General features: G+C 57.0%; 5 protein-coding genes across 5 annotated transcripts; 2 read left to right on the top strand and 3 right to left on the bottom strand.

The window, feature by feature from the left end:
- Positions 1 to 676: 676 nt before the first annotated feature.
- On the top strand, positions 677 to 3,347 carry CMQ_1214 (3-isopropylmalate dehydratase; the record flags this gene model as incomplete). The annotated part of the gene is made up of 4 exons (XM_014318293.1): positions 677 to 776; positions 835 to 866; positions 1,057 to 1,131; positions 1,194 to 3,347. The coding sequence occupies 4 exons, from the start codon at positions 677 to 679 to the stop codon at positions 3,345 to 3,347; spliced, it is 2,361 nt and encodes a 786-aa protein (XP_014173768.1).
- A 259-nt stretch (positions 3,348 to 3,606) lies between these two features.
- CMQ_576 (lysine-specific demethylase 8) lies at positions 3,607 to 5,136 on the bottom strand (the record flags this gene model as incomplete). The annotated part of the gene is made up of 3 exons (XM_014317655.1): positions 3,607 to 3,723; positions 3,841 to 3,948; positions 4,108 to 5,136. 3 exons carry the CDS (start codon positions 5,134 to 5,136, stop codon positions 3,607 to 3,609), a joined length of 1,254 nt encoding a protein of 417 aa, XP_014173130.1.
- Positions 5,137 to 5,366: 230 nt separating this feature from the next.
- Positions 5,367 to 7,156, bottom strand: CMQ_1258 (benzoate 4-monooxygenase cytochrome p450; the record flags this gene model as incomplete). Its single annotated transcript, XM_014318337.1, has 5 exons — positions 5,367 to 5,492; positions 5,566 to 6,184; positions 6,242 to 6,600; positions 6,658 to 6,825; positions 6,899 to 7,156. The coding sequence occupies 5 exons, from the start codon at positions 7,154 to 7,156 to the stop codon at positions 5,367 to 5,369; spliced, it is 1,530 nt and encodes a 509-aa protein (XP_014173812.1).
- Positions 7,157 to 9,189: 2,033 nt separating this feature from the next.
- CMQ_447 (sam domain protein) lies at positions 9,190 to 10,720 on the top strand (the record flags this gene model as incomplete). The annotated part of the gene is made up of 7 exons (XM_014317526.1): positions 9,190 to 9,243; positions 9,321 to 9,343; positions 9,450 to 9,528; positions 9,597 to 9,623; positions 9,674 to 9,769; positions 10,106 to 10,218; positions 10,273 to 10,720. 7 exons carry the CDS (start codon positions 9,190 to 9,192, stop codon positions 10,718 to 10,720), a joined length of 840 nt encoding a protein of 279 aa, XP_014173001.1.
- A 457-nt stretch (positions 10,721 to 11,177) lies between these two features.
- Positions 11,178 to 12,434, bottom strand: CMQ_593 (methyltransferase type 12; the record flags this gene model as incomplete). Its single annotated transcript, XM_014317672.1, has 4 exons — positions 11,178 to 11,643; positions 11,698 to 11,902; positions 12,013 to 12,200; positions 12,265 to 12,434. 4 exons carry the CDS (start codon positions 12,432 to 12,434, stop codon positions 11,178 to 11,180), a joined length of 1,029 nt encoding a protein of 342 aa, XP_014173147.1.
- Positions 12,435 to 13,995: the final 1,561 nt, after the last annotated feature.

Genomic DNA, 13,995 nt, shown 5'->3' with positions numbered 1-13,995 from the left:
TGGGCAAGAGCGGTGGACTGAGCCGTTGGAATCTTACTTTCCCGGAGGCTGGGAAGGAGACATCCACCTTGGTCCACCTGGAAAGGGCAATGACGGAGGCGAGGACGAGGGCAGAGCGGGAAACAGCCAATCTGCGGTGGGCAATTCTAATGGCAGCCGCCACAACTAACCCCGCGTTTTTAGTCCGTAGCAAAATAAAGAAAAAATGAGCGAGGGCTCCCCAAGTAGAACATTCCGTCGACCGGACAGGTCCACTCGCTCCGATCATCGGCGGGCGAAGCCTGGCTGAAAAGCGTGAAAAGCATGAAAAAAGCTGTTATGAAGAGGAGGAGGCAAGCGATGAGTCGGTCTGATTTGTGATGCCGGGCAATTTATCCAATTGCGAAATCCTCCTTCTGCTGCCTTAAAACAGACGGGAGATCCTATTCAAGAAAGTGTGCAGGCGGCTTTGTGGTAGAGTCACCGTTTTTGCCCCATTTCGCACTGGAGCGCTTCTTTTCACCTCACAAAAGCTCCGAGTCCTTTTTCCTCTTCCTTTTCTTTCTCTTCCCTTCCTAGACCCATCCTTTTCTCGCTTTTTCTCTGGCCTCACCCAATCTCTCCCACGGTTGACATCTGTCTGTCCTCTCTCCTTTTCGACGACTTAGACAATCTCTTCCATTGAGCAACCGTCACGATGCCTTCCATTGACGGTACCCCCCAAACGCTGTACGACAAGGTTCTGGCCGACCACATTGTGGACCAGAAGCTGGACGGTACGGTGCTTTTGTACATTGGTAAGAGCTGAGGTGCCCCCTCATCTTTGACGACACCGGCTGACGTGAATTTGTGCAGACCGGCATCTCGTGCATGAGGTCACCTCACCGGTAGGTCTTCCTCTCTCGACTGGCTCAGCTCAGCTGTGCCTTATCTGAGCTTTATTTTGGTGTGGATCGTTACCGGTCCGAAAACGGCTGCGCGCCAGGGAAACGTCCAGGAACCACACAGACTGCAGCCGTACCTGAGTTGGGCTGTCACATTATGCATTGCTGACACCCACCTTTCTCCCCATACTAGCAAGCTTTTGAGGGCCTGAAGAACGCAGACCGCAAGGTCCGGAGGCCGGACTGCACCCTTGCGACGACGGATCATGTGAGTTACGGATGGCAGGTATTCTCGCCGATGGCGGCAGCATGCTCACGTGTCTTTGGCAGAACATCCCGACGGTCTCGCGAAAGACGCTCAAAGACATTGCCAGCTTCATCCAGGAGGATGACTCGCGGACGCAGTGCGTCACGCTGGAGGAGAACGTGCGGGACTTTGGGGTGACGTACTTTGGGCTGGGCGACAAGCGGCAGGGTATCGTGCACGTGATTGGGCCGGAGCAGGGCTTCACGCTGCCGGGCACGACAGTGGTCTGCGGCGACAGCCACACGTCGACGCACGGGGCGTTTGGCGCGCTGGCGTTTGGCATCGGGACGAGCGAGGTGGAGCACGTGCTGGCGACGCAGTGCCTGATCACGAAGCGCAGCAAGAACATGCGAGTGCAGGTGGACGGTGAGCTGGCGCCAGGCGTGACGTCGAAGGACGTGGTGCTGCACGTGATTGGGCTGATTGGCACGGCTGGCGGCACTGGCTGTGTGATCGAGTTCTGTGGGTCGGTGATCCGCAGCCTCAGCATGGAGGCACGCATGTCGATCTGCAACATGTCGATCGAGGGTGGTGCGAGGGCCGGCATGGTGGCACCAGACGAGATCACGTTTGAGTATCTCAAGGGACGGCCGTTGGCACCACCGTACGGCTCAGACGAGTGGAAGCGGGCGGTGGCGTACTGGAAGCAGCTGCAGTCGGACGCTGCGGCAACATACGACATTGACGTGTTTGTGGACGCCAAGGACATCATCCCGACGGTGTCATGGGGCACGAGCCCAGAGGCCGTGGTACCGATCACGGGGCGGGTGCCGGACCCAGAGTCGTTTGCGGACGAGGCGAAGAAGACGGCGGCGCGGCGGATGCTCGATTACATGGGCCTGACAGCGGGCACGCCGATGGAGGAGATCCCGATCGACAAGGTGTTTATCGGGTCTTGCACAAACTCACGGATCGAGGATCTGCGGGCAGCTGCAGCGGTGGTGCGCGGTCGCAAGATTGCAGTCAACGTGAAGCGGGCGATGGTGGTGCCGGGATCGGGACTGGTCAAGACGCAGGCCGAGCAGGAGGGCCTGGACAAGATCTTCACGGAGGCGGGCTTCGAGTGGCGCGAGGCGGGCTGCAGCATGTGTCTGGGCATGAATCCGGACATCCTGTCGCCACAGGAGCGTTGTGCCAGCACGAGCAACCGCAACTTTGAGGGTCGGCAGGGCGCCGGCGGCCGGACGCACCTGATGAGTCCGGTGATGGCAGCCGCAGCCGGCATCGTGGGCAAACTGACGGACGTGCGCAAGCTGACGACATACACGGACAGCCCGCATGTGGGTGCGTTCCGGGCGCGGCCGGATCCGGAGCCGACGACGACGACGACAAGCAGCGGCAAGGCCCACGTGGACGAGCGAGTGGAAGAGGACGACGAGGAGAAGGAGGCGATTGCAGACCAGCCGCAGGACATTTCACCACACGTCAACTCGGCGGTGGCCGGACATGGAGCTGTAGGCGGACTGCCAAAATTTGTGGTGCACCGGGGCATCGCGGCGGTGATGGAGCGGACAAACGTGGACACGGACGCGATCATCCCGAAGCAGTTCCTCAAGACGATCAAGCGGACAGGCCTAGGCAAGGCGCTGTTCAACGACTGGCGATACCTGGCGGACGGCAGCGACAACCCGGACTTTGAGCTGAACCGGGAGCCGTTCCGGCAAGCCAAGATTCTGGTGGTGACGGGCGGCAACTTTGGGTGTGGCAGCTCGCGTGAACACGCGCCGTGGGCGCTCAACGACTTTGGGATCCGCAGCGTGATCGCGCCGTCGTTTGCGGACATTTTCTTCAACAACTCGTTCAAGAACGGGATGCTGATGATCCCAATCGCAGACGCGGCCAAGCTGGAGGCGATCGCGGCCGAGGGTCGTGCTGGACGGGAGATCGAAATCGACCTGCCGAAGCAGGAGATCCGCGATGCCGAGGGCAAGACGATCTGCGGCTTTGACGTGGAGGAGTTCCGCAAGCACTGTCTGGTCAACGGACTGGACGACATTGGCCTGACCATGCAGATGGACGACAAGATTGCCGCGTTTGAGCGCAAGATGACGCTGGAGACGCCTTGGCTGGATGGCCGGGCGTACCTGAAGCGTGGCCGCAACGGCCGTCTGTTGGCCAAGGCAGTGCCGGTGGCAACGACGAATCGGGGAGAGCCGTTGAAGGCGATGGAATGGTGAGGGGTGAAGATGAAGGGAGGAGGGAACGTTTAAGGTGTTGTGGTGTTGAAGTGTGAGGAACGAAAGTGTTTCCGACCTCGTGCTGTCCAGCTTCTGAAGGGCTGTTTGTTTGTTCTGTCTTTTGTCTTTCTGCCTTGGCTATTGACGCCTTCTGAGGGCAATTCATTCAAAAGTTTCAACAAGAGCTTCGTTTGGTGACAGTGATGTAAAAGAGAGAGGAACATTGATAGCCAGGAACGGTCAACAGCAACGGCAGCCATCAGTCCCACCAGAAGCTGACACTGAAGCTGACGGTCAGTCCGCGCACGTAGTGCCACCAGCCGCGCGGAATGTACAGCGTGTCGCCAGGCTCGAGGATGCAGTCGACATAGGGGATCTGATGGAAAGTGGGGTCTGATTTATAGTGGTCACTGGCACCACTATCAAAGTCATCACCATCACCATCACCACCACCACCACCACCACTCAAATCCCAGCCCTCCTCCACGCCCACGTCCAGGCTGCTGGTATTGCCCATATCGACGCCGCCTTCGCAGCCGCGCGGCCGCAGCGCGGCTGTCTGTGCCGGTCCGTACAGCCGCACGTATTTGCGACCGACCACCTGAGCGAGCAGGTTGTGGTGCGGGTCTGTGTGCAGGGGTGTAATGGTGCCGGCCGGTCCAAGCCAGGCGTGCACGAGCGGTTCCTGCGCATCGTCGATGTCGTCGATGTCGTCGATGTCGTCGGTGTCGCCCATTGTGGCATAGCACTCATCCGGCACGCAGATGTCGTCGCGCAGCCGCGGCATCTGGGTAAAGAGTGCGTGCTGGGCCAGATACACAGGGCCGGCGTCGTCGGCGTCTCTCTCTGGAGAGCAGAGCCCTGTCAGGACGTCTGCCAGCGGCACCACAGCCTGTCGCCAGCCCGCGTCCACGTAGCTGCGGCCGATCTCGACCGGCACCAGTCGCCGGCCGTTCAACGTGCGCCATCGCAGATATGCCGGCACCGTCCAGGGCCGGCCGTCGACCGGTCGGCGTGCCGGCCAGTGGTCTGTCAGGCCGGTCATAACCAATGGCTGTGGTCCCTCGCTGCGACGGCGACTGCCGTCCACATACGCCTGAAAGCCCGCGAGCCCGAGCCGGCCCCGACGCTCTACCGGCCGGCTGACCGGCGGGACAGACACGGCCGGACCAGCAAAGGTCGGACACGCAGTCCAGTCTCGGGTTTGGCTTCTTCCCTCCCCCGCCTCCCACACGCCTTGAAGTGCGTCCAGGGCCGCGTGGATCCAGCCTCGACCTCGACCACGCGGCCCGGCTCCGCCTGCCAGGATCAGCGCCATGTCCAGAGGCCGCACCAGACGATCCAGACTGGAGCCGATGGTCGCGTCTGCGTCTGCGTCTGCGTCCCGCGCCAGCTGCGACCATCGCTGCGCAAACTGCAGGATGCTCGCGTCTGTGTAGAGCTGTCGCCAGCAGGCCGGAACGTCGCTCGGCACAAAGGCATAGAAGCGCCCGTGCGCCACGGCCACCAGGTCGGCCAGCCGCCGCGAGACCAGCCCCATCGCCTTGACATCGTCCTCTTCTGTCCTCCCCTCTGCGAACCTCAAGACCTGCTGAGCCTGTCGACCTAGCAGCTGCACCAACGGCGCGCCGCACTCACGCAGCCTAGCATCCCCTTCTCCCGTCCCGCTGCAATCAGACGCAATCTGTCGTGCGGCTGAAATACTCAGCCGGCACAGAGCCTCGTGCGGACTGCTGTCTTTCTGTTCTTGTCGATCAGCCATTCCGTCGTGAGACTCGTGAGAGATCATGGTCGCCTGATTTTTAGCGGATCGCCGGCGAATAGTGCTGTATTTGTGCGGCTGTTTATGCACTAGGATTACGTATATATGGCAAGATCTCTAGGTTTATACTGCGTCGCGCCTACTGTATGTAGCAAGATATTACATGCCCAACTAGGAAAGTACTTGTGTGTTCTTTCTAAACTGCTGCCTATGTGTTCACCTCAGATCGGAATATTAAAACCCTGGACCTTCACTCTTCAGACATTCACCGATTCGACCCGGGTAACTTTGGTATACATATTCGACTGGATGAAGATGCCCGCATTGGTCGAGTCCCACGGCTTTGCTGGATTGACCAGCGTAAAGTCGTACCTCCGCAACAGCTATTTTGTCAGCAAGGAAAAGAACGACACGATGCACACAAAGCACACAGATCACAAAGATCATAGAACCTACCTCGACAAACACCTTATTCAGCTCCAGAAGTGCAACGTCCTTGCCGAGGCACCGCCACTTGCCATACCGGAAGATCAGCGACCACGTGCTAGCCATCTCCTTGAGCACGTCCTCGTCTGCCTCGAGCCAGCGCTCCGGCCGAAAGACGTCTGCATCTGCCCCGAAGATGGCTGTCTGTCGCTGCAGGCTGAACATGGAGCAGCCCACCTCCGCGCCCGCTGGGACCCGCAGCCCACAGAGCACGTCGCCCCCTTCTGGCACCACCACATCCATTGTACCCACCACCGGCGGGTTGATGCGTAGACCCTCCTGGATCACCGCCTGCAGATATAGCATTGCCCGCGCCTCGGCATACGTGATGGGCGATGAGATCCGGCCCTGAGCCGATGCTTCACGCACTTCTGTGGCCAGTCGGTGGTAGGACCGCGGCGACGACATCAGATGCAGCATCGTCGACCGAATCGCTGTCGCTGTCGTGTCTGAGCCTGCTATGATCTGCAGCAACGTCTCGCCCTCGGCCTCCTCGCGCGTCAGCCCATGCGCTAGAAACGACCCTAGCATGTCCTTTTGGTAAGGATTGTCCGACGCCAGCCTCTCGCTGACGATCTCCTTGGCCACACTGTGTCAGACGTCAGTGAAGAAGAAGAAGAAGAAACAAAGCCCCGGAAGAACTCACGCAATGAACGCCCCAAAGCCCACCCGATCCCTTTCCGACGGCATCATCCACCGGAACAGCCGAGACTGCATCAAATGGGCCAGCTGCGGAAAGATAGTCATCAACATCATCACTGGCATGTTCTCCTCTGTCATCTTGATGTACGAGTATAGGTCCCGGTCCTGCTCCGAAAATCCCAGCCGCTTCCCAAATGCAAGCGCTGTGATGACATCCAGCGTGAGGTATTGAGCCTTGTGGGCCAGATCGACCGGCCGGAAATCCGTCTTCGTCGAGATATACTTGCGCTCAAGGAGGTCCACAAACGCTAGAATCTCCCGGTCGATCGAGGACTCGAGGCTTTCGTTCTCCTTCCCCGCGTACTGTGAGTCTTCTGTCAGCAACCGCCTGCCCAGTACTGGTCGAGAGAGACAACGCACTCCTGCTGCCATCTTCGCCCGCAGCGTCCCATGTGCCCGGTCATCGCGCAGCGAGACCAGGTTGTCCCGCTCGGGATTGAACCGGACCGCCTCATAGAACGGACCCTTCTTGTACGGCGAGCGCACAGCCCATATATGCCGTAGCACGTCCGGGTCATCGGTGACCAGCTGATTGGGGCCGATGCGAACAAGATGGCCTTGGACGAGAACAACAATGTTAATACACGCGGGCAACACAAACCACACGGCCATCGACAGCTCTGCACTTGCCATAAGTCTTGCATGCGTCCATGTTGGCCAGATACAGGGATCCATGCAGACTGTTACGCAGCAGCCACCACTTGCTGAGACCGACACCAGGCGGCCCAGGGATATGCTTGAGGCGGGCCCACGATGCAAACCAGGCCACTGCTGTGTATATGACGATGGCCACGCCCAGGACCAGGGCACCCGGCACACAGGCCGAGTCGGCAAGCCAAAATATGGCTTGTAGGGCCATGTTTAGTTGTGACGAAACGACACGCAGACCTATACGGGCCCAAGGTAAACTGAGAGTTGTGGTGGTACCAGCCGATAGGAGAGTACGAACGAGACAGAAAGCGAGAGCCAGAGAAACAGCCAGAGGCAAGAAGACACACACGGCCGTGAAGAAAGATGACGGGAGAAACGAGTCAGCGTGAGCCGGGAAGCGAGAAAATCCTCGGCCGACAGCAGCCTGCGAGGGACAAGCACCATAATATAGGGACTTGTAGGCTGGGGTCACCTCGACACGGGTGAGCACGAGAATGGTGCCCGACTCCAGCCTGCGAGCCGTCTGAGCACAGGCAGGACACGGTTTAAACAGACACCGGCATGCAGTCCGCTGTCCTCTTCCGACGAGCACTCACTCCCACCACAGCAGGGGGGGCAACTGCGGTGACTCGTGATAGGGCTGAGGAAGATGGTGGAAAGGGGCGACCTATGGTTCAAGGACTGCCCGCATCACAACGGCGTGCTAGCTCGACTTGATTCGCTGCATTAGTGATCGCGACTGTCAGAAAGCATGAAGAAAAAAGACACAGCAAAAGAGGAGGGTGTATAGCTTTTGCTGACCGGCTGCGGCTCATTTAGTGTCCACTCTGTCGCTGCTGCTTTTCCTCCGCGGATCATCTCCCGCCTTCTCGCTCATTTGGGATGCACAATTCTCGTCTTGACCCCCCTGTCATCACAGCGTGCTGATAAAGCAAGGATCTCACCGGCGTCGGATGCGAGCTGCCTTCAGCCGCGGGAAAGCGACTCTGATGGTATCATTGGAGGATGCCGAGACGAATAAAAAAAAGCCAAAACGAGTTCCCACCTCGTCTACTCAATACAAACCCCGTCCTTCCCTACAACGGTTCATATTACGGGAAGGAACACATGTCGCTCCTACGAATATGCGTCGTGCAACGTGGACCAGGCCTGTTTTTGTTGTGTGGCCAACAGCGCCTTGTATTCGGCCTAATAGCCGGAAAACTTGCAAAATTCACTCCGTGGCCTCGACAGAAAGCGTAAAGCGTGTGCCTCTGAAAATCACGGCACTCCTGCTTTCTCTCCTTTCTCTCCTCTCTCATAGTCTCTGTCTGTCACTTCGTCACGGTACTTCTCTATCCCATCGCCGATTCTGGCCTCTTTACGGGTGTCACATCTCACCATGACAGAGAACTTGGAGACGATGACTCGCATTTGCATACAGACCCTGTGCCTAGTCGCGCAACATGTGCTCTGATGTGTGGCATGCAGCTGCCTGGCTAACTCCAACCGCTTTTTCTCATTAGAAAGTCGCCTCTTTTTGTGCTGCCGCCTCGTGCTACCACTTCCGTCTTCTCTCGCACTAACAAAGACAAAGGGGCCGGAGGCATTGCTCTCAGGCACCATGCGCCCAACAGAGATAATGGTGTCATCATCGCTACAGGTCCTTAGCCCGGGGTTAAATGGGCTTCGCCATTACGGTCTTTGTGCAACTGCCCAGTACCGTATGGCCTATCGCTTCCATGCACCTATGCTGGTCTACATATTGGCTGCCTGGCTGGACATCAGTATTCCCTGCAATTTATGATTCCCGAATTTGATAACTCGTCTTGGCTCTCTCCTGCTGCTGTTGCTCGTACAAGCACTTATGCGGCTGCCCGAGCAAGGTCTTACTCCCTCAACCAAGCCAACCATCTGGCTCTTCGATCACGAGCCTTTTGCCACCTTTTGTGACGCACCGGCTTTGTCGCTATGAAAGATAACTGCCTGCAGGCGTCTTGTGTGATGTCCAGATCTTGGAAACATAAATTGCGACGAATTCCCATCTCAAAGCGTCTACACCACGTCCGCATCAACACAACTGCTACTTTCCTCGAGCCTCTTTGTTCCTCCACAACGTCTGGATACTCTGCAAGTCTCTGGGACGTTTTTGATTCTATGATAGGCCCCCTTGCTTGGAAGCGTTCATGCAAGGAAAAGCAGCCGCTGCTGTTTGCTATATATCTTGGCTGGTCTATCACGTTGCTGAACAGATCTTCTGTCATGGACGAAAACGACCTCGCTGATAACCACAACATTGATCCTGACAGTGACGACGTGAGTATATTGTCCGATGTTTGCTCTATTCACAGCCGCGATATAATACTTACTGTCTGAACAGGATGGACGCTCAGATGCTGACTCAGCCCTCGGAGATGTACGCATACCGTACTTTACAGAGCCAGCTTGTGAAGACTGACTCGCTGTTTTCTTCAATATAAGAATATTTCGCTTTACTCGTCTACTGCTTCCCTGCGCTCTAGTCTCGCCAGACATTGTGAGGAGAATGGGCGCAAGTACCACGGGTTCAAGGACGGCAAATATGTTCTGCCAACGGACGAGGTGAGTATGTGGAGCTTTCCCGAGGCCACACACAAGACACATGAAGCTGACCATGTCCATGGGTGTAGGAAGAGCTGCAGCGCCAAGGTCAGCCGGTAAATGCTCTTTTCAGAACCCATGTTCAAGCGTTTAACCTCTTTTATAGAATACCAGTACCATTTGTGTCTCGCTACCTTCGGCGCGCATGCCTTCGCTCCCTTCAGGAATCTGCACAGAGTGCTTGATGTGGGCTGTGGCCGCGGTATGTTACAGACCCTTTCAAGCCCTTTTGCATTAGCAGCGAACTGACCTTGATCGACAGGTGACTGGGCCATAGATTTTGGTGGGTTTAAATTGGCGTGTATTGTATAATTCTTCAACGTGACACTAACCACCGAAATGCAGCCGAAGCCCATCCCGAAGCAGAGGCTCGTCTCACCGTCCTGTTATTTCACCTTTGTTCTCAGTATACTAACACAAACAAGATCGTTGGAATTGATCTAGCACCTGTTCAGGAGTACTAGTCAGTTGCTTTATCTATCTGCCCCATGTCTGTCTGCTGATATGCTGTAGCGTTCCCCCTAATGTCCAATTCCAGATTGATGATCTGGAGGAGCCGTGGACCTTTAGCTTCAAGTACGATTACATCCATGTTTCAATGATGACGGGTGCTTTCCGAGACTGGTCAAACTTTTACTATCAGGCGTTCCAGTAAGTCTGACACCCATACAAGTGAAGACACGCAACGCTGATGTTTACCGGCAGTTTTTTGAAGTCGGAGGGATGGGTCGAGATTCAGGACATTGACTTTCCCCTTCAGTGTGCCGATGGTTCTCTCCCCAGCGACAGTGCTATGAGGAGATGGAGCGATCTGATGTTGGAGGCTAGCCGAAAGTCTGGCTATCTCCTGGACACTTGTGGAAAGGCGGCCGAGCTGATGAGAGAGGCTGGGTTTGTCGACATCGTCCGAGTCCCATACAAGTGGCCCATCGGGCCGTGGCCCAGAGACCCAAGCCTCAAGCAGTTGGGAGCTTGGGTGTTTGAGAACTTCCATGGCGGAATCGAGACCATGTCACTGGCCCTATTCACTCGGTTTCTCGGCTGGAGCCTCGATGAGGTCAGGGCATTTGCTGAAGAGGCCCGAGCCGAGCTTTGCAACAGGAATTTCCATACGTACTTTGACATGTATGTCACATACGGCCGCAAGCCGTAGATATTCGTGGCACGAACAAGTTGGAGTTTCTGTTTCCCGGTCACGCTTTATTTGCAATAGTACTCTAGTTCGTCTGTCCGAGTCACGTGGCAGCAACTGGCTCCCGGGCTTTCTCGGTGGCTGGTCACGGCTTTGAGTTGAAAGTCTTGTGAATCACGGATAAATCTCTGCTTGGTGGCTTGTAAGCCGGCGAGAGAATCCGGCTGCAGTGGTCAGCACACACGCAGACACACATGCAGTCATCACGCTTTGCATACTGATTGGTCTCGGCAAGACCGACAGCAGGCATGCAGACATCTGCTTGGCCGCCAGCCACTAACTGGCGCTGGCTCGGCACTTTGCTGTCACACATGGGCCCTAGCCTGCGGTGTGGCAGGCCTGGGCATGCTGATATGGCCCGGTGATGTGGCCGGTGAATGATCGGTCTGGAAGCGCCAGTTGATGCTCCGCTGCCGCGTTACCTCATGCGCTGCGGTTTCTGGGCCCAGACGAAGTGGAAGGGAACGTAGGCGTGGACACGCTTAAGGCAGAGTGCGGCGCGGGTGTCGGCGAAGAGGCTGTCGATCTCGTCGGGCGTTAAGCCAACGTCGTTTCCGACCAGCGGTTTGGCACGCAGGGCAGGCATCGTATCGTTCACGACTTCGCGGTACAGAAAGGCGTGGTGCATGCGCTTCTTGTCCTTGGGCCAGAAGCCGATGGGCACGTGGTAGACTTTGCGCTGGATATTGACGAAACCAATGCGCTCAAGCTCGACAGGCAGCCGCTCGGCGACGAAGGCATCCCAGCCGTACTTGCGGGCCATGATGTCGCAGACGGTGTGATAATAGCGTTGCATGGCGTAGTCGTCGGGCATGGTGCTGTCGTTGCAGCCGACACGAGGGAGAATTTCCTGGAATTCGATCCAGCCGCCCGGCTTCAGGTTGCTGTTCCGGCCGTCAGTATTGCTGTCCAAGCTGCATCTTCCCAGGCCGACTTACTCAAATGCAGTGGCGGCCACGCGGATGGGGTCTTTGAGGACAACGGCTGCGACGCGGAAGTGGATGAAGTCGAAATCGTTGCCGTGAATCCACTGGTCCTCCTCGGCGTCCTCGACGACAAATTCCACGTTGGGCGGCACCCACACGGGCTGAATCGGAGAGAGGTCGAGGCCGATGACTCTTGCGCTGGGATATTTGTCGCCCACTGTAAGTGTTCCGAAGGTGGCGATTTAGCTCTCAGTTCTCAGTCTGGGTCTCTCATTACCTCTGCGGACGTTCGCACTCGCTGTTGGATCACGTCCAAGCTCTACGTACTCTCGATGGACCAATCGCCAAAGCCGGTGCCGATATCCATGATTTTCTGCGGACTGTCTCCAATGGGGGCGAGATGGAGCCTGCCCGAGAGCAGGTCCAGGAAGAGGGCATGGCGGATGCTCTCACGGCCATATTCGCCGTCGTCGTTGGGCAAGGGATACAGGCCTTGCTTATACATGTGGTAGCGGCTAGGCGAGCGAGAAGAAGGGTTAGAGCCGCATGCTGTACAGGGGGAGAGTGACACAAACGCACCGCCCATTCTCGTATACGTGAGCGTATACGCTGGATGTGAGCGAGCCCACCAAGGATTCGTTCAGGGTGGGCTCGTAGTCAGAGGTAACGGTAGCGAGCTCTTCGGTGCGGAGAGAAACATTATCGGATGCTGGCTCTATGAAGTCGGACGAGTCGTCCAAGTCGGCCATGGCGTGGCGGGCGAGGGCTGGCGATGGCAGGCGATGGCGAGGATGAGGGTGAGGGCGACGAAGATGGTGAGGGTGAAAAGGACGGAGAGAAGTGTAGAGAGCGAGAAGTGTAGAGAGCGAGAAGTGAGAAGTGAGGATGAGGATTTATGGTTATATGAAAAACCGACCCCATAAGTGGATGGGCGAGAAGGCAGGAGCGGAGAGGAAGCCAAGCAGGAAGACGGAGGGCAGCCAGGCCGATCTGGGGCTCCCTTTGTAGGCAGTTACGAGGAAGCACAATGGCAGGTACGATGCAGCAGCAGCAGCAGCTTACCTGCGCTGGGAAGGGACTACTTGGACAAGGTACGGAGTACTTGGGCCAGGTGCCGGGGAAAGTACTTGTTTAAAGTACCTGGGACAAGGGTAGTCATGAATGCAGGAGCCGGGGCGCAGGGAAGGGACGAGGGAGTCTTTGCGGTTTCCGCTCCTGCCCAAAATGAAAGCGGACGTGGGAAAAAGAACGGATCCAACAAGGGCCGAAATAAATGGGGCCAGAAGTCAAAGGCCTTGAATGGCTGGCTGGAAGCGAGGTACTCGTACTCTGGACGGAGCTGTCCTTGGTAAAGGAGCGTTGCAGGCGTCGGTTTTTGCGGACCCTGTGGACTGGGACAGACAGGCCAAGCAGCCGTTAGCCGGCACGGGTGGTGCCAGCAGAGTGGTTCCTACTGGCTTTATCTCTGCCGTGCTGCAGCGCTTGTACGAGTAGTCTCCATCGGTCGACTGAGAAGGAGGAAGGAAACGGGATTTGACCAGGGGGGGAGGGCGGAGGGAGAGCAGGGGAAGAAAGAAAGAAGAAAAGAAGGAAACAAAACGAGCAGAAAGGGAAGAGAAGACAGGAAGAAGAAGAAAAGGCTAAAGAAAGAAAGAAAGAATTAGGGAAAAAAGAATAAAGGAAAAGGGAAAAAAGGAAAAAGGAAGGACAAGGTGGGGTCGGGTGACAGAGTGTCGGTGTTGCAACCCAGAAAGAGCAAGTTGGCTCATGCGAGGCGGGCAGCTGGTGTACATGGTATCTTACTCCGTACATGTCGTTCTGCTGGCAGACTGCTACGGAGTATTAATACCAAATAGTAAGACGAAACGCCCCCTCCCTCTTCCCGGGGAGGAGGGGGGGCGTGTGGTGCTTTCTGCGAGACGATGGCGCGATGGCGCGCAGTGCGACGGCAAGGAGAGAACAGTGGGATTTCCGGCCAGCCATCCGCGTCGCTGCTGCTGCTGGCACTCGTCTAGGGAGGCGGAAGCGACCGTTCCGAGAGGTCAAGGGGAGGAAAGCGGGCCCCAAACCAGAGAACTAGAAACCAAAAACCAAAAACCAAAAACCAAAAACCGAAAACCGAAAACCGAAAACCGAAAACCAGAAAACCAGAAACCAACAACCAGTCACCAGGACCAGCCCGACACACTCGGAGTGAGACAGAGGGCGACCCGACAGAGTGGACAAACGTATCCGGCCATCCATCCATTCGCTTTGGGGGCCGTTCTGGCTGGCCGGCTGTCGTGTGTGTGTGGCGGGTCCGACTTCTGG

This window comes from Grosmannia clavigera, assembly GCF_000143105.1.
Source record: "Grosmannia clavigera kw1407 unplaced genomic scaffold GCSC_140, whole genome shotgun sequence".
NCBI classification, from domain to species: domain Eukaryota; kingdom Fungi; phylum Ascomycota; class Sordariomycetes; order Ophiostomatales; family Ophiostomataceae; genus Leptographium; species Leptographium clavigerum.
This window is presented reverse-complemented; position numbering and strand designations above follow the sequence as displayed.